The 24,477-nt window shown below is 33.7% G+C and overlaps 1 protein-coding gene across 1 annotated transcript; it reads right to left on the bottom strand.

The window, feature by feature from the left end:
- Window positions 1-14,556: 14,556 nt before the first annotated feature.
- On the bottom strand, window positions 14,557-15,510 carry LOC101960549 (olfactory receptor 14J1). The gene has a single exon (XM_005341225.2). The coding sequence runs from the start codon at window positions 15,508-15,510 to the stop codon at window positions 14,557-14,559; it is 954 nt and encodes a 317-aa protein (XP_005341282.1).
- Between the last annotated feature and the right edge of the window lie 8,967 nt (window positions 15,511-24,477).

Below are 24,477 nucleotides of genomic sequence, written 5' to 3'. Positions count from 1 at the left end.
GAATAATCTAATTATTCCTCTCACATTTTACTATTACAATTCTCAAAATATTGTTAAAACATTGGCATTATAAGTAAATTTTCAAGAAGAGCTTTCCACTTCTACCCATGAATTATTCTATTTTTTTTTAAATTCTGATTAGGTGATTAGGTTGAAGAATAACTGTTATATCCAATCTCCTGAGAACCAGCTCCTCACTCTGAAATCGGATGTGTAGGAATTTGCTTTCTCCACAGTTCAAGTCTGACTTGAAGCTTGAATGGAGTCACTGAACAAGACCTAGAAAGAAGAGTGGTCAGAAATGTTTGTGTGTGTGTGTGTGTGTGTGTGTGTGTGTGTGTGTTGAAACCAAAATAGAATTGTAAAAACCTCTTTTCAAATCTTATATATGAACAAAGAACTGAAGTACTATTTGGAAAATAATTGTCCAGAGAAAAATCCTTTTTTCTTTTGGCAAAAAGATCAAGAAATTTATTCTCCCCAAGCTTTTTTATGATAGTTCTTATTGTATGAATACAGTTATTTTTAATGAATATGCAGAGGAAGAGACACAGTGACTCAATCAGGGAAGTAGCTAAGTTGGTGCTGACTAGTGTGATTGGAGGCAGCTCAGAGTGGGAAGACATGGCAATGCAAGACATTCAGAGGATTACTTACGTCCTCTAGGTCATCTCTCTCTTTCCCTTTTACACTTATTGGCATGTAGAGAATATTGCTGGTGATGTGACCTTAGCATAATAAGGTTTCTCTCTTGGAGTGAATATAACTGCCCTATACGCAGTTGAAAGTAAATATGCCTTGAGTAATTTTCCCTGGAGGAACTCAGATTAGAATAAATGAAAAATACACAGGACACAGATTCTCTCAAGACCATCTGGATCTATATTTCTAAATTTCTAATTATCATGGAGTTGATTAGTGTCCAGAACTTTTCTCTCTCAAGAGAGACATGTAAAGGAAGATATTTCTCAACAGAACATTTTTTTTCCTGACAATATCAAAGGAAAATTCTGTTATCCATATTCAGACCTCTTACATACATATGTTCTTTAGTTCATTGCTATGGGTGCTATGAATGAAGTCTGTATCATTATTATTAGAAGTTAACTACATAATTGAGTAAATGAGTCATGTCTCCTTTGTATGCCAGTTACTTTCAGTAACAATTATAAATATTTTTTCAGTGTCAGAAAATATTTACCATAGATCATTGCCTCATTAACATTCCATTATAAGGGTTTACAAAATTATTTGTATAAATTACACATTTATAGTCATTAGATTTGCAGAAAATGTTACTGTACATTATAAATTATTCAAATAAATATTTATTATAATTAAGTATATGCATTTTATTGTATATTTAATAAGGGAACTTATGTGTTATCTGCCTCAAGAAACTTTTCAAATCCCAACTCTATGTGAATATTTATGCAAGTATTATTTGTCTTAATTTTATTCCTATTTATTGATATTCTAAGTTTAAAGTAAGTTCTTTATCTATTTCATTATTTCATATATATTTGTTATTCTGGAAAATCAGATATCTAATATTGTCTTTATTTTGGTGGGTCATTACTTGATCCACTAAACAATATATTTCTTCACTAATTTGAACTATTATTTGTATGGCATGTTGCTATTTCAGATATTTGTACCTTTTTACAAAGTTTATGAATTTTTTATTATATATTTCCAGAGATATACCCAATGATTACGTTTATTCATACAAATTTTATATTATTTTTGTTATGTTGCCATTTTGTGATTTAGTTATTTGAGGGGAGTACTAGGGATTAAACCTAAGGATTCTTAATCACGGCCACTTTTTAATATATTTTTATTTATTTACTTTTATTGATTTAAAAAAATAAATGATAACAAAATGCATTACAATTCTTACACATAAAGACCACAATTTCTCATATTATTTGTTTGTATAAAATTATGTTCACACAAAATCGTATCTTCATATATGTGCTTTGGATAATGGTGTCCATCACTCTCCATTATCATTGCTAACCCCCTGCCCTCTCTCTTCCCCTCTCACCTCTCTGCCCTATCTAGAGTTTATCTATTCCTCCCATGTTCCCCCTCCCTACCCTGCTATGAGTCAGCCTCCTTATATTAGAGAAAACATTCACCATTTGTTTTCTTGGGATTGGCTAACTTCCCTTGGCATTATCTTCTCCAATGCCATCTATTTACCAGCAAATGCCATGATTTTATTCTCTTTTATTGCTGAGGAATATTCAATTGCACATATATGTCACTTTTTTAATTCGTTCATCTATTGAAGGACATCTAGTTTGGTTGCACAATTTAGCTATTGTGAATTGTGCTGCTATAAACATGGAATGTGGATGTGTCCCTGTAGTATGCTGTTTTAAGTCCTTTGGGTACACACCAAGGAGAGGAATAGCTGGGTCAAATGGTGGTTCCATTCCTAGTTTTCCAAGGAATCTTCATACTGTTTTCCACATTGGCTGCGCCAATTTGAAGTTCTATCAGCAATGTATGAGTGTGCCATTTTCCGCACATCCTGGGCAACACTTATTGTTGTTTGTCTACATAATAGCTGCCATTCTGAATTGAGAGAGTTTCTTAGAATAGTTTTGATTTGTATTTCTCTACTTGCTCAAGATGATGAACATTTTTTCATATATTTGTTGATTGATTGTATATCCTCTTCTGAGAAGTTTCTGATCATGTCCTTTTCCCATTTATTGATTGGATTATTTCCTTTTTGTTGTTGTTTAGCTTTTTGAGTTCTTTATATACCCTAGACATTAGTGTCTATCTGATGTGTGAGGGATACACATTTATTTCCAAGATGTAGGTTCTCTGTGCACCTCACAATTGTTTCTATTGATGAGAAGAAACTTTTTAGTTTGAATCCATCCCATTTATTGATTCTTGGTTTTAATTCTTATGCTATAGAAGTCTTATTAAGGAAGTTGGGGCCTAATACCACATGATGAAGATTAGGACCTACTTTTTCTTGTATTAGATTCAGAGCCTATAGTTTAATTTCTAGGATCTTCATCCACTCTGAATTGAGTTTTGTTCATGGAGCGAGATAGAGGTTTAATTTCATTTTGTTGCATATGGATTTCCAGTTTTCCCTGTATGATTTGTTGAAGAGGCTATCTTTACTCCAATACATGTTTTTGGCTCCTTTGTTTAATATAAGGTAATTGTAGGTTTGTGGGTTAGTTTCAATGACCTCTATTCTGTACTGGTAGTCTACTAGTATGTTTTAGTGCCAATACCATGCTGTTTTTGTTACTATTGCTCTATAGTATAGTTTAAAGTCTGGTATAGTGATGCCACCTGCTTCACTCTTCCTGCTAAGAATTGCTTTAGCTATTCTGGGTCTCTTATTTTTGCAGATGAATTTTATGATTGCTTTTTCTATCTCTATGAGGTATGCCATAGGGATTCTGATCAGAATTGCCTTAAATCTATATAGTGCTTTTAGTAGTATTATCTTTTTGATAATATTAATACTGCCTATCCAAGAGCAAAGTATATTTTTTCATCTTCTGAGACCTTCTTTGGTTTCTGACTTTAGGGTTCTGTAGTTTTCAATGTATAGATGGTTCACCTCTTTCGTTCAGTTTTCCCAAGTATTTTTTAAGGATATTGTTTTGTTTGTTTGTTTGTTTTTGCTGCTGTTTATTTATTTATTTATTTAAATCTATTAATTTATTTATTTTTGATTGCTTTTAATTTTTAAATACATGGCAACAGAACGCATCACAATTCTTATTACACATATAGAACACAATTTTTCATATCTCTGTATATAAAGTATGTTCAAACAATTCATGTCTTCATTCATGTACTTTGGATAATGATGTCCATCATATTCCACCATCATTGCTAATCCCCTGCCTTCTCCCTTCCCCTCCCACCCCTCTGCCCTATGTAGAGATCGTCTCTTCCTCCCATATTTCCTCTCCCTACCCCACTATGAGTCACTCACATTATATCAGAGAAAACATTCGGCATTTGTTTTTTGGGGATTGGCTAACTTCACTTAGCATTATCTTCTCCACCACCATCCATTTACCTGCAAATCCCATAATTTTATTCTCTTTTATTGCTGAGTAATGTTCCATTGTGTATATATGCCACACTTTTTTAATCCATTCATCTACTAAAGAGCATCTAGGTTGGCTCCACAGTTTAGCTATTGTGAATTGTGCTTCTATAAACATGAATGTGGCTGTGTCCCTGTAGTATGTTTTTAAGTCCTTTGGGTACACACCAAGGAGAGGGATAGCTGAGTCAAATAGTGGTTCCATTCCCAGTTTTCCAAGAAATCTTCATATTGCTTTCCATATTGGCTGCACCAATTCGGAGTTCCACCAGCAATGTATGAATGTGCCATTTTCCCCACATCCTCACCAATACTTATTGTTGTTTGTCCACATAATAGCTGCCATTCTGACTGGAGAGAGATGGTATCTTAGAGTAGTTTTGATTTACATTTCTCTAATTTCTAGAGATGATGAACATTTTTTCATATATTTGTTGATTGATTGTATATTCTCTTCTGAAAAGTTTCTGATCATGCTCTTGGTCCATTTATTGATTGGGTTATTTCTTTTTTGGTGCTTAGATTTTTGAGTTCTTTATATACCCTACAGATTAGTGCTCTATCTGATGTATGAGGGGTAAAAATTTGCTCCCAAGATGTAGGCTCTCTACTTACATCAAAGATTGTTTCTTTTGCTGAGAAGAAACTTTTTAGTTTGAGTCCATTACATTTATTGATTCTTGGTTTTAAATATTGCACCATAGGAGTCTTATTAGGGAAGTTGGGGCCTAATCCCACAAGATGAAGATTAGGGCCTACTTTTTCTTGTATTAATGCAGAGTCTCTGGTTTAATTCCAAGGTGAGTTTGTGCATGAAGAGAGATAGGGCTGCCTCTTTTTCTATTTCTTGAAATAAATTGAAAAGTATTGGTATTAGTTCTTCTTTAAAGATCTTCTAGAACTTGGCTGTGTATCTGTCCTTTCCTTGGCTTTTCTTGGTTGGTAGCCTTCTGATAGCATCAGTATTTCATCACTCAATATTGGTCTGTTTAAATTGTGTATATTATCCTGATTCAATCTGTGGAAGTTTTATAACTTAAGAAATTTGCTGAGGGCTTCAATATTTTCTACTTTAATGGAGTGTAAGTTTTCAAAATAATTTATAATTATCCTTTATATTTCTGTAGTGTCTATTGTAATGTTACCTTTTTCATACTTATGCTAATAATTTGAGTTGTGTCTTTCTCTTTGTTAGCATAGCTAAGAGTCTATCAGTTTTATTTATTTTTTTCAAAGAACCACCTTTTTGTTCTGTCAATTTTTTCAGTGGTTTCTTTGTTTTGATTTCATTGATTTCAGTTCTATTTCAAATATTTCTTGCCTTCTACTGCTTATGCTGCTGATTTTTTCTTCTTTTTCTAGGGCTTTGAGATGTAAAGTGAGGTAATTTGTTAACTTTTTCTTCTTTTAAGAAATGATATCCATGCAATGAACTCTGCTCTTAGAACTGCTTTTATAGTGTTACAGAGTTTTTGATATGTTGTGTCTATGTTCTCATTTACCTCTAAGAATTTCTTAATTTTCTCTTTGATGTCTTCTGCAACCCATTGTTCATTCAGTAGCATATTGTTTGGTTTTCAGGTGTTGGAGTAATTTTTATTTTTTTATTTTGTCATTGATTTCCAATTTCATTCCATTATGACCTGATAAAATGCATGGTAGTATTTCTACTCTTTTGTATTTGTTATGAGTTGCTTTGTGGCATAGTATATGATCTATTTTAGAGAAGGATCCATGTGTTTCTGAGAAGAAACTGTATCTGCTTAATGCAGGTTGAAATATTTTATATACGTCAGTTAAAGTCTGAATTATTGATTGTATTATTGAGTTCTATAATTTCTTTATTCAACTTTTGTTTCAAAGATCTATCCATTGGTGAGTAGTGAGGTGTTATAAACTCACCCAAGATGATTGTGTTGTGATCAATTTTACTCTTGAACTTTGATCAACATAGCTGCACCATTGTTTGGGGAATATATATTTATGATTGTTATTTCTTGTTGGTGTATGGTTTCCTTGAGCAATATATAATGTCCATCTTTATTCCTTTTGAATAACTTTGGCTTGAAGTCTTCTTTATTTAATACAAGGATGAAAACCTCTGCTTGCTTCCTCAGTACCTCAGAGTTGTATGATTTTTCCCAACCTTTCACATTCAAATTGTGTATGTCTTTTCCTATCAGTCTCCCAGAGGCAGCATATTGTTGGATCTTTTAAAAAAATCCAATCTGCTAGCCTATGTCTTTTGATTGGTGAGTATAACCTATTAGCATTCAGGGTTACTATTGATTCATGGTTTGTATTCCCAGGCCTAATTGTCTATATTTGTTAATTAACATGATTGGTTTTTGCCTTAGATTAGTTTTTCCTTTAGGGAATTACCTCCTTCTGCTGATTTTCATTGTTGTTTTTGTTTTCTCTTCATAGAATGTTTTGTACTGCCAGTTTTGTAGCTATAAATTATTTTATCTTTTGTCCAAGAATGTTTTGTACTGCCAGTTTTGTAGCTATAAATTATTTTATCTTTTGTTTTTTATGGAAGTTTTTTATTTCATCTTCAAATCTAAAGCCTAATTTTGCTGAATACAAGATTCTTGGTTGGCACTCATTTTCTTTCGCAGCTTGATATATGTTTTTCCAGGATCTTCCAGCTTTTAGGGTCTCTGATGAAAAATTTGCTGTTATCCTAACTGGTTTTTCCCTATATGTCAATTGATTCATTTTTCTCATGGCTTTTAAAATTCTCTTTTTATTCTGTATGTTGGGCATTTTTATTATAATGTGACTTGGTATGGATCTGTTGTGATTTTGTACATACAGCATCCTGTAGGTTTCGTGAATTTGTATTTACAATTCATTCTACATGATTGAAAAGTTTTCTGATATTATTTCACTGAATATATTGTTCATTCCATTCGTCTTTTATGTCTTCCTCTATCCCAATAACTCTTAAATTTTATCTTTTTATGCTATTCCATATTTATTGAATGTTCTGCTCATGGTTTCTTACCATTATCATGTGTGACCTATGTTCTTTTCAAGATTATACATTTTGTCTTTATTGTCTGATGTCCTATATTCCAAGTGGTCTACTCTGTTGGTGATGCTTTCATTTGAGTTTTAATTTGATTTATTGTTTCTTTCATTTCAAAGATTTCTGTTTGGTGTATTTGTTTGTTTGTTTGTTTGTTTGTTTTAGAACTTCCATGTTCCTGTTGAGGTGATCTTTTGCTTACTGTATTTGTTTATGGAGCTCCTTGTTAAAATGAGCTTTCATTACCTTTATTTGCTCTCTTATATGTTCCTTCAGTTCACAGAACATTTAAAGCATGTACATCCTAAGCATCTTCTCTGTAATTTCTCCTGCTGTGGCTGGCAATGATTCTAATACTGTGGTGTCTTAATTTGTTTGGGGGCACTCTCTTCCCTTGTCTTTTAACATTGCTCATGTGTCTTCCTTTTCAGCTCTCTGGGTCTTGGGTGTTATTGTTTTTAACTTATAGGTTTGTAGTGCTCTTGTAGAGTTCCAAGACCTCTCCTTTGTGGGAAGAACAATGTTAACAGATCCCAATATAAACTATATACCACCTTATGAACAATTTGTTGTTATTAAGATGTTTACAACTTAGCCTCAATGTACAGAAATGTTGGATTCAATTATTTTCTAAAATATAATCAGTAGTTTTGTAAAATTGTTTACAAAAAGGTTTCTGATGATGGAAAATGAACAGGTTGAGGTGTAGAATGATATGCTGAGGAGGTAGGATGTGATGATATAGAGTTAATATATCTTAGGAAGTGTGAAAGAGAAATCTAATAAAGAGGGTTAATAGCAAGAGAATAGACAAGATGTAATTTAGGGTAGACAAGTACATGGGAGGATAGTAGAGTCCATAAAACAAACACACATATGTATTTAGAAAAATAAAGAATGTTAAAATAGTAAAATTTAGATGTGGAAAGAAAAATGAAAGAAAAAAAAGTGAAAAAGGCATATACAAAACCTCTATATTATATTTTTTTTAATGACTCAGTCTTCAAAATCCTATTTCATGCAAAGTTTTTGGTTTCACATATGTTGGGGATGTGAGGGCTGGAGGATAGAACACTAGAAGAGAAAGAGAAAAAAAAAACACTAGAAGTTAGAAACCAAGATTGTTGCTAGTTGTAGAGAACAGTATATTTTCTGCTTCTCTTCTCATCCAACAGGCGGGGTGTGTATTGTAAGCTGGTGTCTTTGTCCTTTTTGTGGTGGAGGTATACAGGGAGGAAAGGCTAGTCCTGGTGCAGGACACCTGAAAGCAGGGAGTGGTACCCACCAGTCCCTACAGGGAGAATGCATCTCATGGTTCTCTTTCTGGGACTGCTCGTATGAGTTGAGCACCCAGTACTGTCTACCTATCTTGTCTGGAGATTTCCCAGTTCCTTGTCTCTCTGTTAGGCTCCAAACTTTAGCTCCTCTCCCTTAGCAGTTCTCAATTGAGGAATCTTCCACCATTCAACCAGTGGAATGGTTTCATTAATGAGGTTCTTGGCATAAAAGTTAGCTAGCAGAGATCGAAATAAATCACACAGACTCAGTTCCATTTTCCTATGACCAGGTCTGAGATGGCTCCCCTCTCTGACTTCCACCTTTAACTGCCTGGTAGGGCAGCAAGGATTACTCAGGGCTAGCAAAAGAGAGAGAGAGTGAACATGCCAGGGAGTAGCCTTTATTGGGGAACAAGAAATTCAGGGGAGAATTCCTTCTAATGAAGGTTGAGGGGGGGCTGCACTCCAAGGTCAGGGTCAGTGATTGGGCCTCTGGGGTCAGTGGTCACTCACACCCCCACATGGATGGGTTCTCTCATCAGGAGAGGGCCAGAAAAGTTCTGACACAGCCAGAAACCTCAGACCCAAACCGGGAGTCGCCCAGTCACATGAGTGATTAATTATTACAGTAGCATCTAATAAAAATACCATTTCTATTGATCTGAGATGCCAAATTTGTCTAAAAGGACATACCCTTGTCTACTTCCCATATTGCCCATGTTTCATTCTATTCATAGTTTACAAAAAAATTTAATTATTTTTGTGAACCTTGAATTTATCAAATACTTGATTTTGGATTTAATTATATGATTATTTGTTTCCCTTGATTCTATTTTGATGAAATATACTTACACATTTTTTTGGTTCTGGAATAAATTCAATTTGGGCAATGAGTTGATTTTACAACTGTTTTCATAAAATTTTCCTTGCTTTTTATCAAATTTATACTTCCCTAGAATAAGTATTAGAATGTTTCTTTTTATTTTCCAAACATCTGACATAAAGATTTTTTAGAAATCAATTTGTAGAAAACCTGGTTACTTGAACAAGTATAAAACATAAGATCTCCCAATGATATATAAACAAAACAATGTGGTCAAATTTACTAGTTATTGGGGGAGTACAAAGTTTAAATTGTAATGATATATTCACTACATGCTAGCAGATGGGTAAATTAAAAGAACACAGAACATTGATTGTGGGTACAGATGTGGAGCACTTGGGATTCTCATACCTCCTGTGGTGTGTAGGTGTTTACACCAATTTTCAGAGTTAATGGTATTTACTGAAGCTGAATATATGTGTACTTGTTTTCTGGCTAAGCATTCTTCAAAAGCAATACTTATATTTTTATTTTCCAAAAGATATATGCAAAAATATTCATAGCAGCATTGCTCATAAATGGTAACTCTAGATACACTTAAATGCCTCTCAATACTATTGTGGATAAATATGGTATGGTATATTCACACAAAGAAAAACAATGCTGCTATAAGATTTGTGATTTACTGTACAAGCACCATAATGATGAAATCTCACAAAGACAATGTTGAGTGAATGAATGCAGAGACAAAAAAGTGATGTATTATTGTGTTTGTAAACAGTTCTAAAATTACAATAATGGTTACATGAAGACAAGTAAAAGTATTATATGAAAATGAATTGAGGGCTGTTCTAGAGTGTCCCTGTGTTTTTATTTCTCAATCAAGATGTGTTCACAGTATAAACATTGAGCAACTGGCATATTTATGAACTGTTTAATTTTCTATATGAATAACTTATTTTAAGAATGAATATGCTTTTAACAAGTTCCAGATCCTATTGAAGATTATCAATATTTTTCAGTCCTTGGACTTGATGCACAGAAAATTGATCAAATGAACTGAACAGTTGTTGTTTTCTTCAGATTCTCTATGTGCTTGAAGTTTATTTAAGTTTCTGCTACTCTTTTAGAACTGAGTGCAAGTCTTAGCTAAATGTTGGTGGCCATCCATCATTACATTACTGCAATTGTTTTCTCAGACCTGATCCACTCTGTCATGAATATCATCTGCATACAACCTGAATGTGCATGAGTTTTTCCTTGGACTCTAAAATGTTTAAAGAAGGATTAATAGCCCTAGACAAAATGAAGCTCACCTCCTCTATTTAGCCTTGAAGAAAAGCATGAAGGATGGGATGAGTATGAGTAAGTTTAGGCCCAACCTTCTAAGTTTAGCATCTGAGCACACTCTTGGACAGGTTTTGTTGCCTGCTTGTTTTTCTCCTTTCTCAAGAAGAGTCATAATTCACTGTTTTTTTTTTCATTTTTTGTTGTTGCTGGAACCTGGATATTAAAATATTATGTTGTAGCATTCTGGGTGCTGATTCTCCCTAACCCCCTATGACTTGCTACTTTTTTTGTTTGATTCTTTAATAACTTTCCTAGACTAATTCAGTAAACTCTATCTACCTGGTTGTGTAAAATCTCTGATGTTCCTGATAAGTTCTGCTTTTCTTTTTACCTTGAAATCTTATCTTACTTGGGGTCAGTTCTGTTTAGTGTTCAGCCAGTGATTGGTCAGAGGTTGTGTTTAAGTGTCCTGAACAAGAAAAATGTTCACCTCTTGTTGAATATGCAGGAGGCTTGGAGACTGCCTTCACTGTTTGGAGAGTTCATGAGTTTTCTAGGTAGTCAGCCAGGGTCTAGTAATTCATAAGTTCTCATTCTGGTTACTTCTTGGAGAGGACAGTTTTTTTTTTGCAGAGACTTTGGAAAACTAGGTAGAATTTTGGTTTCAGTGAGATATTCTTTGAGATTTTCCTCTTTAGGTTTTACACTAGGGTTCAATGCATAGCTGTTAGTGTCCAGTAATCTTAGCTGTTTTGACAATAGACTGGGACATTTATTTATTTTATTCAGCCATTTAAAAAAATTTGTTCTAATATGTATACATTGACAGTAGAATGCATTTTGACACATCATACATAAATGGAGTATAACTTCTTGTTCTTCTGGTTGTACATGATGTAGAGTTATATAAGTCATGAAATCATATGTGCACATAAGATAATAGTGTCTGATTCATTCTACTGTTATTCCTACCCCCATGTTCCTGGACTGGGACATTTAAAAATATTCTGTAGAATTAATATTTCCTATGCTACTGGGACCCTAAGTTAACCCTTACAAAACTTCTCCAATTATTTTTGGTAAGAAGAAAAATATCACTTTATCAGTTATTATAACTGAGTCAACATTATAATCAAAAACCCTTAACTTTATGAAAAGTTAATCATCTTTCTTTACCTAACTAAAACCTATTCTCGTATGGTAGTCTTTAGAGTGTGCAGGACCTATTGCCACATTTTCTGTATTTACCAGCTTCCAACTTCTATGTTATTTCCCACTGTTTCTAGGTTCTCTCTGGTTCCTTTGTAGATAAAACTGGGAGAAAGAAGATGTGAAGGGTGAGAATGGTCATAATTAAGTAGCAGAGTGACAAGCTTTTGTATTTTTTCCTCTGCTCATATCAGATATTTGAAGCCAACTCTTTTTGCTTTGGGCACATTCATGAGCCCATTCCAGATACTCTAAGACTGAGGACCATTTTGGTAGCAATATTTCCCTTGAGCTTGGAAAGATGTGAAAATACCACGATCACTACTTCTTTTCATATTGGCTTATAGTTCTGGCCAGCGTAAAAATAATGAAGATAAATCAAGTTTTAGAAATTGGAAAAGATAAAATGAAATTCTTTATTCACAGATTATGTAATATATAATAGAAATTTTTAAAATATGATAAAATTTATAAATAAATTTCATAAGATCAACAAATATAAGGTCAATACATATAAATCAATGATCTATTTAAATATTGGCTGCAAAATTAGACAAATTTCAACATTATAATATCAACTACATATAAATAAATCTAATAAAAGTCTTAAAACAATTACATCAAAACTGTATATAATTTCTGAGACAACTTTTAAAGATGCAAATAAACATAGAAAATGATCTTGTTTATGGATAAGGAGATAAAATATTTTCAAGAAGACAAATCTTCACTATTTAGATCATAGATTCAATGGAATGCCAGTCAAAATTTTAGTAGATATTTTTTTGAAATTATAAAATTAATTTTGAAACTCAGAAGCGTATTTAGAAGACCTACAATAGCCCAGAAAACCTGGAAAAATAGAGTTAGAAAACTTATACTACTAGATATTTAAAAACCCCTGCTGTATAGCTACAGTAAATGATAGAGCTCAATATTGTAAATATGAACACAAAACATAGAGACTCACATTACAGGGTCACCTAATTCATGACAAGGTACCACTGCAGTTCATTGGAGGAAAAGATCTTTTTATATTGACATTAATTCAATTTGGTATCACTGAGTAAAACAGTGACTTCTACCTCACACAAGATACAGTTGTTATTTTATTTATTAATTTTTTTAGTTGTAGATGGACACAATACCTTTATTTTGTTTTTATTTTTTATGTGGTGCTGGGTATCAAACCCAGTGCCTCACACATGCTAGGCAAGCGCTCTACCAGTGAGCTACCACACAGTCCCCACAGTTGTTATTTTCTAATGGATTATAGATCTAAATTGTGTGGAAAAATAACAAAGCTTCTAGAGTATAAAGTTGTATTACTTTAAGAATATCTTGTTCTATTTGATTTTCAAAAAATTTCTGTTTTTAATAATTCTATAGTTTTAGTATGATATAATTACATGTGTATTGATCCTAGTTGTACTGATGGATTTTTGTTGTGCTTTTCAAAGCTGATGACCTGTGTCTTTTTAAAAAAATCTGAAAAAAAACTCTTAGAAGTTTTTTCTCTAAATCCCACCTGTAACACAGTCCCTCAAAGCATGGGAAAATAGAGCAATAGATCTTTTTGGAGATTTTGATTGACTAACTTTTTGATTGTTCTTGTTAATCTTATAATTGTTAATCTTTTCCAGATTTTTCTTAATGAAAGAACAACTGTTTTAATTTTTGCATATATTCAAAACTATCCCTTTCAGCAAAGTATCTCAAAACATTATAAAAGAATGACTAAATACAGCACTATTTGATATATGACTCAATTTTTAAATGTCAAGGAGAAATAAAGGGTAAAAATTGCATACATACTTAGCATGTAATGAAAAAATTTTGAAAATGGCCATAGCAACTCAGTATGACTGGCTGATGATTACAGGGTGTGGCAATTACCAAAGCAATGTGTATGAGCCCAAAGGTCCTGCTTTACCCCTGTTTCACTCTACTGCAGACAGAACAATGTTACTAATATTATGCATAGTCAATAAGCATAAATTAACACCATATTTAAAATTATTTTACTCAATCTTCTTTCATTTTCTACTTTAAAAAAGAAACCAAGTCTATTAGCAGAGAATTTTTTTTAAAGACATACATTTCTTTTATCTTATTCTGTGTGAAATCTTTGGATCTTTCAATTCACTGTTTGTCTTATATATATATTTTTTCTGTTTGACCATCCTTTGAGTTCCAAATTTCAATCACTAAAATTATATTTGTATTCATTTTCATTTATGTCTCTTTTTCATTACATGTTGTTCTATTAATTTTGTTCAGATTCCTTCTTTGATTAATTTTCTGAGCTTGGTCAAATTATCACATAATATCAAATTATCCACATTAGTGGCAAAGTAGTCTATTGAATCCGAAGGGGCAGAGCAAATGATGTGACTGTTCCAGGGTGAGCACTGTGTATTACTGACTGAAATCCTGAGACATTGATATAACTGTAGTGAACCCTTACATGACCAGAGGGCATTGAGAATCAGGTGGCTCCCACTCTAGTGTAATTCAGGAAAAAATGAGGAAGACATTTCAAATTAACTATGTTTCCATTACCTTGATAGAAATGAGTGACGAAGAACAATTAATTCCTTTAAAGTGGAAGAAATTTTTCTCACACCTGGATTTGTTTGGTGAGGTTTAATCAGCTGTATTTGTAAGAGTAATTTATACAAATAACTCTGTGCTCACTGTTTTTATTTATACAGTTAATTTGTATGAATTTAAATGAATATGAATATCCCTATAATAAATACTTGATTGGTTATGTTACTTTTTCCTTAATAAATTTTTATTTGTTCTTCAAAATTAATTAATGGGTATGACTCAGAAAAAATAAGAAGTCTTTTCTTCTTTCAAAAATCTTTTTTAGAGCTATCTTCATAGCCTTATTTCTCAGGCTATAGATTATTGGATTGAGTGCTGGGGGCAGAACAGTATAAAAAACAGTGAGTAAAAAGTCTGACACAGTTGGAGACTCTGAATGTGGCTTTAGAAAATCAAAAACACTAGTAGAGATGAATAATATGACAACAGATAGGTGGGGCAGGCAGGTAGAAAAGGCTCTGGCTCTGCTCTCAGCAGATGGTATCCTCAGCACAGTAGAGAATATATGCATGTAGGTGACTCCAATAGAGATAAAGCAAACAAATGCCACCAAGGACAAGAAGCCACTAACCCCAAGCTCACCCACATATTCATTAGAACAAGAGAGTTTCAGAAGCTGGGGGACATCACAGAAGAATTGATGAATGATGTTGGCACCACAGAAGTGGATGGAAAACGTAGCGGCTGTGTGCATGACTCCAGCAAGGATTCCACTGACCCAGACGGCTAACAGTCCATGAGCACAGGTACTGATATCCATGATGACTTCATAGCGCAGTGGAAGGCAAATGGCCACATAGCGGTCATAAGACATCACTGTGAGTAATGCCATCTCAGCACAGCCACAGAGAGTGAATGCAAAACACTGCAGTATGCATTCCCAGAGGGAAATATAGCCATTATGCATGAAAGAGTTACAAATGGACCTTGGGACTGTCACAGAAATGTAGCACAGATCCAGAAAGGAGAGATGTTTCAAGAAGAAATACATAGGTGAGGAGAGACTGTGGTCCATGGAAGTGGTGGTAATAATGAGAATATTGCCAACTAGAGCCACTATGTATAAGACTAAAAAAAGAGTAGCAAATAGTATTTCTATTTCAGGCTTGCCAGAAAAACCCATGAGAATAAATCCACTCATTGTAGTGAAATTAGCCATTTTCCTTCTTGATTTCTAAGAATGATACTGACTGTATGAAGAATGGAAAATCCTAAAAATACAATATTTGTTATTCAAGAATCTAATGTACTTATTTGGCAAAATGGAAGCATGAAAATTGGACCATCAGCGCACTATTTTAAGCATGAAATAGCTTTACATACTAAGAATTTCATAGAGTAATTTTAAATGTTTTGACTCAACCATAAGGAGGATTAGTAAAATAGATAATATAATTTAGTGTCACTATTTCTAATAAAAGGAAGAAAAAATACATGATAGAACTAATGGAACATACAGCACCCAAGTTTTATACACACTAAAGGTTTCATTCAGTACATATGAGCACAGCACAAACACATTTTTAGAGACATTTTTAAGGTGTCTGTTTTTTCCCAATAATCTTCCTAATTTTAAATCTTATTTTTTCATTGAAACACAGTAATTTTACATTTTTATGAAGTATGGTATATTTTAATTTGTGTATGCAATATGTGATAATCTGTTTTTTTAATATTTTTTTAGTTGTATATGGACACAAATGTCTTTATTTATTTTTATGTGGTGCTGAGGATGAAACCCAGTACCTCACATGTGCCAAGTGAGCCCTCCACCACTGAGTTACAACCTCAGCCCTGATAATCTGTTTTTATATCACCACTGGTACTACCTGATTCTTTAATTGCAATTTCATAACTTTTTTCAAATATAAGAGAACAAATTTTTACATTTTTTCTTTCTCCATGCATTCTTTGGAAAAATAATGTTAAAGATACATCATTTATTAATAGCATCTGTGTAAAAATTATGATATACAGTAATTTCCCTTATCATAAAATATATAAAATCATCTGAAAAAATTATAAGTGATGAAAGGCCAAAATTTTTCTATTGCATTTTAGAAAAAGAAATCAAATGACCAATATTCTCAGGAAAAGTTATCTACCCTAATTTTTAATTAAATAAGTTTAAAGTAACAATGAGGTACAACTTTTATTCTAGTCATATTGGCAAAGATCCAAAACCCACAATTCTCTGAGCTATTGAGAATGCAGTCAGATATGATCTTAATCATGCAATTAGGTTGATAAAGTTTTGACAGAATCTATTTCAGGCATATCTCTGGATTTATCTTAGGAAGTTCAATCGTCCCTGTGTCTCTGGAGGGTCAAGATAATCAACCTTTAAACCGCTTGGAAATAATTACTACTGTTATGTGCCAAATTTTTAAGATCATTTTTACTGTGTTTATTTTTATGTATTTACTGATGGTTTATATATTGTATCATTCTTTTAAAAACCAAAGTAGTTATTATTATCACTATTATTTATCTCATTAAAAACAGTTTAATCATAATTGTAATGCCACTTAATTATTTTTTTTAATTTTTTGAGAAGTGCTAAGGATCAAACCCAGGGCTTTGTGCATGCTAGGGAAGTACTCTTACTGAGCTACATCTCCATCTCATGACACCAAAATTATTATTATGTAGATAAATAATTCAGTAATCCTCAACTTGACCATTAAGTGATTGACCAATGAGTGTGTGCCATCATGCCAGACTGATTCATAATTTTTATTAAAAAAAATCTAGAGTTGATAATTCATTTTGCATGTGTGTGGGACTGGGTGTTGAACCAGGGGCACTCAACCACTGAGCTACATTCCCATCCTTTTGATTTTTTAAAAAATTTGAATCAGGTTCTCACTATGTTGCTGAAACTGGCTGTAAACTTGTTATACTCCTGTCTCAGCTTCTCTGGTAGTTGCAATTACAAATGTGCAACACAGTGCCTGATCAATTAAAAATAAGTGTTTAAATAGTTTTTCTAAGCTAAATGCCAATGTCTGTCTTTATCTCATCTACTCAGAATCTGTAATTCATTTGCTTCACATTATTCATTAAAATATCTTTCTGAGAATCCAAGCAAACTCACCTTAGCAGATCCAGGAATTTCTTCCCTAAACCTGGGGTAATTCTGTCAATGTGGCAACTACCATTTGGCAAAAGGTCCAGATATTCCTAATTCATTCCCTTCCAGTAATATTTGGTGCGTAGATAGAAAAATAAGGTGTTTCAATACTTTTTCTGGCCACTGGAGGCCAAGCTATATATATATTTGACCCTATAAGAAAGGTCCCTGAATGCTCTGGGTATTTGAGACCCATTGTAACTGTCTTGGGACTGAAATTTGCAATTCTGTGATCTTTTCCCATGGAGTATATTTTTTTTGTCAATTTGAGTAAATAATCACACCTACTCAATTGGAATTTCATTTTATTTGTGCCCATTAGACCAAAGCATTGTGGTTTATTCTTTGGATTAAGAAACACCCAATACTAGGAGGTTAACTCCTTTGTTCAGTTTGTTCATTGGAAAGTAAATACATAAATAGGTAACTCAAGGCAATTTGGGGCACAACTACAAAGCAGAGGTTGTTTGGCCTTCACATGCTTCCAATTTAGATATTACCATATACTCAAAGAATCACAGCATGAGAAGAAATTGTAAGATCGTCATGGCCAACCAACATTGTATCAAAATTTTAGATACATTTTTCCAATTATGTAGTTTGTCATTCTCTGTTTGAATGCTTCAGTTCTAAGACTTTACTATAATTTTCGGACTTCATATTCTAGGAATTGAAAGGTAAACATATTGTGGAGTTCTTCCTCATATTGAGCCCAATCTTCCATTATACTATTTCTTATCTTAATACTGGAAGGGGTAGATGTGGTTTTTATTATTTTATTATTAATTTTTTTCAACATCCAATAATTATACACATTATGGTACCATGTGATATTTCAATATATGTATACAGCTTGACCTGATCAAATTTTTCTTTTTTCATCTCTTGCTATTTTTACTTGTGATCTGATAGTTTTCTGTAGTGGAATGCTTTGATTTTTTTCTCTTTTTGTTTTGTGCATCAACTGTAGGTATTGAGGTTGTAGTTACCATGAAGCTTATATAGAACATCTTACAATTATAAAAGTGTATTTCAAGTGTATTTCAAGCATCAACAATTCTAAACTTTTATATTCCCATTTTAGGTTTTGAGATCAGAATTACATCATTTAAAAATATGTATTCCTGGGGATGGAGTTGTGGCTCAGCTGTATAGTGCTCACCTAGCATGTGTGAGGCTCTGGGTTCCATTCTCAGCATCACATTAAAAATAACTAGATAAAATAGAGTATTGTGTCCAACTGCAACTAAAAAAATGTATTCCTTTGTTAATAGTTTAGTTTCACACTCTTTATTAGGGACAAAATTCTTGAATACCTTACTGTTATAGCCTTGGAATGTTCTAACTTATGCTATTGAGCTTTGTGCTTTTCTAATTTTTATGCTATAAGTTAATGACATTTTGTTTCAACTTAAAGAATTTCATTTAGTAATTTCTGTAGGCTGGGCTAATGGTGATGAAGTCCCTTCATTTTCGGGGGGAGGGGGGAGGCATGGTAAGGTTTTTATTCCCTCTCATTTTGGAAAAAAATAACTTCGCTAGGCAAAGTATTCTTGTTTGCCATTTTTCCCCTTCAGTACATTGAATGTAAAAGAGAAGTATCTTTTACATACTTGCATGTTATATGTTTTTCATCTTTTCCTAAATCCAAATTTCATGTCCCCAAGTTAATGAATTTTTGTTTATCCAATTTAGTGTTCCAGTCCCTAGATCAAACATACTCAAAATTCAATCCCATAGTAATATCTCAGTATGTGCCAGCTAATACTTTTAGATACTTTGGGTTAATCTTGGTCCTCCTTTGACAGCCTGAGCACATTTCTACTTAATTTATGCAGGAATTTAACTCGAATGTTTAGCTTCGCAGTCAGAAGAAACATACATTCTTTTTTTATGGTAACACAGAAGATAGAAAGTGTTTTTAATTAACTCATGGGTCTTTTTAAGGATATTATCAGGAAAATAACTTTGTCAGTCAGAATACTGCAGATAAACAGAGCTAATATGACTTTATCTCTCTTTGTCATCTATAATCTATCGTCATTTCTCCCTCTCTACATATTATCTACCTACTTACTTATCGATGCATCATGTATCTATCATTCATCTGGTGTAAAAACTGACTCACATAATTATGGAGGCTAAAAAATCCCAGTATCTGCAATTGGCAGGCTGGAGACCCAATAGTAAATGATGTAGTTCTAAACCAATTCTGAGGATCTGAAAACCCAGAGAATCAATGCTGTAAGTTCCAGTTTGAGTAAAGAAAACAAGTAGCTCATATAGTCAGCCACAGGTCTCTATTAATCATTGTGGTGATTAATTTTGGGTGACAAAATTTTTCAGTCTTCATAATGTTGTGAACCAACTACCCTAAAAATTTTCTTTTCATATATGTCTGTATATGTTTATTCCATTGGTTCTCTATTTTTGTAGACCTTGACTGATACACTCACTTTTTTGTCTATTTGGGACTCTAATTGATTAGATGAGGCCTTTACACATTATGAAATACAATATGATTTACTCAGTACACCAACTCAAAGAATAATCTCAGCCAGAAACATCATCAAAAACACAATCAAAATGGCTCAGTTAATTGACACACGATATTAAACTTCAACTGAAAGTTTAATAGACTTCTTTTAGCTGACCATTATAAAATCCAATGAGATGAACTGAAAACCAAGTTACTCGATTTTCACTCAGAATTCATGGGAAAATTTAAGGTTTCAGGACTGCCCAGTTTCAAAAAAGTAAACCATATTATCAGTCTTGATACCTTAATATAGCAGGAAATTCGCAAAATGAGAAATGGCCACAGAGCAAAGAACAAATTCCAGCATGCTGCTACGAAAGTATGAATACTAGGTAAAGATCTCAAGGATGTGGCTATATTATTGTTTGTTGAAGTCTCAGAAAGATTAAGGGGAAATCTGGAATATATTCTAAAACTCTTAATGACAGGTCTATCCCTTACAGACTAGACAGGTCCATTAGAATCTTAAGTATGCACCTTGTAAAGGTTTTCAACTAGATGCAAAAATGTTTCTAGAAATCATTTGAAGCATTGCTGATATAAAATTAGCACATAAAAATTTGTCCATATTTAATACATACACCTTGATGTATGTATTTGTACACTTATAAATTCAGGATGCCATCACCATTACCAAGGTACTAAAATTATTCATCACAATCCCCCATTTCCTTGTGTTTTTTGCCTTTATTTGATAATAATATTTAACATCAGATTTATTCTCCTCTTAATGTATGTTGATGTGTATATTATAGGGAATATGTTGTAGATCTGATCTCTTGATCTTTACTTGCATAACAGAAACTTTATACCCACGGAGAAACCACCTCCTGCCACCAGCCCCTGGCAACCATCATTTTATTCTCTGCTTCTATGAGCTGGACTTTTTGACACTATATATGTGTAATTAATTCAATATTTGTATTTTATACCTGTTTTATTTCCTAAACATATTGTTCTTTAAGTTTATCCATGTTGTCACTGCAGAATCTAATTAATTTAAGATTGAGCAATATTCTATTATATGTATAAACCATATTTTCCCTTTCTTTTTTGTTTATACATTATAAGTGTACATAATAGTGTGATTAATTATGCCACATATATATGTGGGATACCATCCTTGCACGTGACTGAGTCACTCCCTTGGGTGATTGAAGCATTAGGCAGATGCTGCCAGACTGCCCTGCCCTTCTTGTGTTCTAGCGACAGTGTCTTCCTGCCAGGCATGCCTTCCTACAGCCCCATGGGTGAAGCTATGCTTACCTGTACTTTGTAATATAACCCCTTGCCCTGTTTGGGATAAAATGTTACATGGAAACACCTTTTGTGTGTCCCCTTATCTTACTGTGTTCTTGAGTGTGGCCTTCCTAGATGTCAGTCAACCTGCTGACAGTGGACATCATGAAGATAGACTCAGCCCTCTGAAACATGATCCCTTGCCTCATTTGAATAGCTTCTCCTCAATAAAATGGGACAGTATGTGCAGGCTCTCTTTCTCTTCTCTCTCTCTCTCTCTCTCTCTCTCTCTCTCTCTCTCTCTCTCTCTCTCTCTCCTTTCTCTGCAGACTCTTAAGGTCAGAGGAGCCGTCATAGCACCCCGAAAGAAAAAGTTTTTTCTGTCTCTTATGTGGTTATTTCAAGCAGCAAAGTTAGCCCAGTTTTCCTGGAGTGACCTATGAGTGTTTTAGTCGTGAATGCAACCTGACATATATACATGAACATAGCATAATTGGATCAATATCTGTGGTAGTCAGTTTTTCATTTCTGTGACCAAAATACCTGATTAGAAAAACTTAGAGGAGAAAAAGTTTATTTGGAGCCCACAGTTTCAGAGTTCAGTCAATGGCTGTTGACTCAATTGCTCTGTACCTCAGATGAGACAGAAGTATGTGGAAAAGGTGCAGTGGAATAAAGCTACTTAGGTCATGGCAGCTGAGAACAAAAGAGAGAGAGGAAGAGAGAGAGAGAGAGAGAGAGAGAGAGAGAGAGAGAGAGAGAGAGAGAATTCCCAAGGGCCTGCCCCCAGTGACCTACTTCCTCTAGCCATGCCCCACTAGTTGCCATCCTGAATCCATTCAGATTACTAATCCATCTAATGAGTTACTTCAAAGGTTGCTGATTTTCTAATATAATACTTTCCCCTCTGAACTTTTCAGTTTTGCCACATGAGTTTTTTAGGGGGACATCTCATATTCAAATTGTAACAATCTCATTCCCCAGTACCTTTATTTTCCTTCTCAGATTATTCCCTATATCTGCTTTCTCTGCTGTACTATATTTTAATTAATGAATTATAATCATAATTATGTGTGTGTGTGTGTGTGTGTGTGTGTGTTGTGTGTGTGTTTAATTTGAGAACCTTTTCATACATCTTTTGGACAAATGTCTTTTTGGGGGGAAATGGGATTACAGTATGCTTTTTTACTCTGCTGATTGCTTCCTTTGCTATTTAGAAGCTTTTAAAAGTCCCATTTTACAATTTTTTACTTAATTGCTGGTCTTTTTCTGAGAAATTCAAGAAATAACTGCTAAGACCACTGTCAAGAGGTTTTCCACATATATTTCCTTGAGGGACTTTTATAGTCTCAGGCCTTATTTAAATCTTTAATCCATTTTGAGTTGATTTTAGTAGATGTGGTAAGAGATGGTCCAATTTCATTTTCTACATATGAATAACTAGTTTCTGAGCACCTTTTATTGGAGAGACTGTCCTTTTCCCATTGTGTGTTCTTGGTACTCTTGTCAAAAATCACTTGATTGCATATAGATGATTTTATTTCTGGACTTTCCATTCAGTTGCACTGATCTATATATTTGTATGCTATTATCACTGCTTTAACTAAATCTAAGAAATTTGATTTGGAAAGGGAGAAGTAAATTGTTTGCATATGACATGATTGTATATGTCAAAAACTCTTAAGACTCAAACAAGAAAACAATAAAACCTCCTATGATTCATGAAAAAAAATCACTAAAGTTGAAGGATACAAATTAATTTGTAAAATTATTTCCATTTTTATATACTAATAGCAAAATATTGGAAAAAAAATTAAATCAGTCTTATTTACAATAGCAAAAAATAATAAAATATTGAGAGATAAGTATATCTAAGAAAGTTAAAGCCTGTATACTGAAAACTATAAAACATTGATTAAACAAGTTGAAGACACAATTGATAGGACAACTCATACTTAGAAATTAGAAGAATTAATATTTGTAAAATTTTTTACTACCCCAAATAATGTACATATTAATTGAAATTACTGTTAAAACCCAAGTAGCATATTTTTTTTCAGATACATAGAAGTTTATTTTAGAAAGTAGATGCAAATTCAAGGGGGAATGGGCGTGATCTCAAGACAGAGCCACTTTTGCAGGTAAAGCAAGGAAAACCCATTCAAGGGATTATGAAGGCTATTTCCAGAGGGAGAGACAGCAACCTGTTGGAGTGGGGTGTTAATATCCATGAAGGGATAGTTGCTAAAGGCTGGCCTAGAGGTGGAGCCAGAGCAGAGTCACACAATTTCTCTTCAGTTTGCCCTGCACTTGTGCACTGATCTCATAGTCTCTCTGCCAAGAAAAGCTGCTGGTTGTGGAAAGAGCCAGGCTAAAAAACCCCACATATCATGCAACTGGCAAGGCCAAAGGGCTGGGGCTCCCCAAGCCTTTTGGAGAGAACATTTTGTCACTATGTGCTCTAGTACTGTATTTGGAGTTAGTGGACCAGGTTGTCCAGCTGGAATTTCATCTTGCATTGGCTTCACCCCTTCTTTCTAAGTCCCTTTCCTCCATTTTGGAATTGGAATATTTACTATGTGCCACTGTATATTTTGATTTTTACAAAGTTTGCTTTGAGTCTCAGATGAGAGTTTATATTTGGACTTTTGGATAAAACTGAAACTAATAAGACTATGGAGGCCCATAGAGATGGACTAAATACATTTTGCATTGTGAGATGGGCATGAGTTTCCAGGGGTCAGGGCCAGAATGCTAGAGTTTGGATGTAAAGTGTCCCCCCAAAAGTTTCTGCTAATGCAAGAATGTTCACAAATGAAATTATTATATTTTGGAGAGCTGTAACCTAATCAGTCCATCCTAGTTTGAATAGACTGATTGGATGATAAATGTAGGCAGATGGGGTATGACTGGAGGAAGTGTCACTTGGGATGTGCCCTGGAAGGTACATCTTCCCTGTAGTCCCACTCTTTTCTGCTACCTGGTTGCCAAGTCCTGAGTACTTTTCTTTACTATGGCCTTCTGCCATGATGATCTACTTCATCTTGGGCTCAGAGTTGGTCTATCATGCTCTGAACCTCTAAAACTGTGAGCCAAAATAAACTTCCTTTTCTAAGTTGTTTTTGTTGAATTTTTTTGCCAGAATGACCGGACAAAAGCTGAATAAAAACAATTGTACACAACAGCGGTGTTCATACTGACATATTTGTAAATGC

The sequence above is a fragment of the Ictidomys tridecemlineatus genome, chromosome 8 (assembly GCF_052094955.1).
Source record: "Ictidomys tridecemlineatus isolate mIctTri1 chromosome 8, mIctTri1.hap1, whole genome shotgun sequence".
Lineage (NCBI taxonomy): Eukaryota > Metazoa > Chordata > Mammalia > Rodentia > Sciuridae > Ictidomys > Ictidomys tridecemlineatus.
The sequence above is the reverse complement of the archived record's forward strand: the minus strand, read 5'-3'. Positions and strand labels throughout refer to the sequence as shown.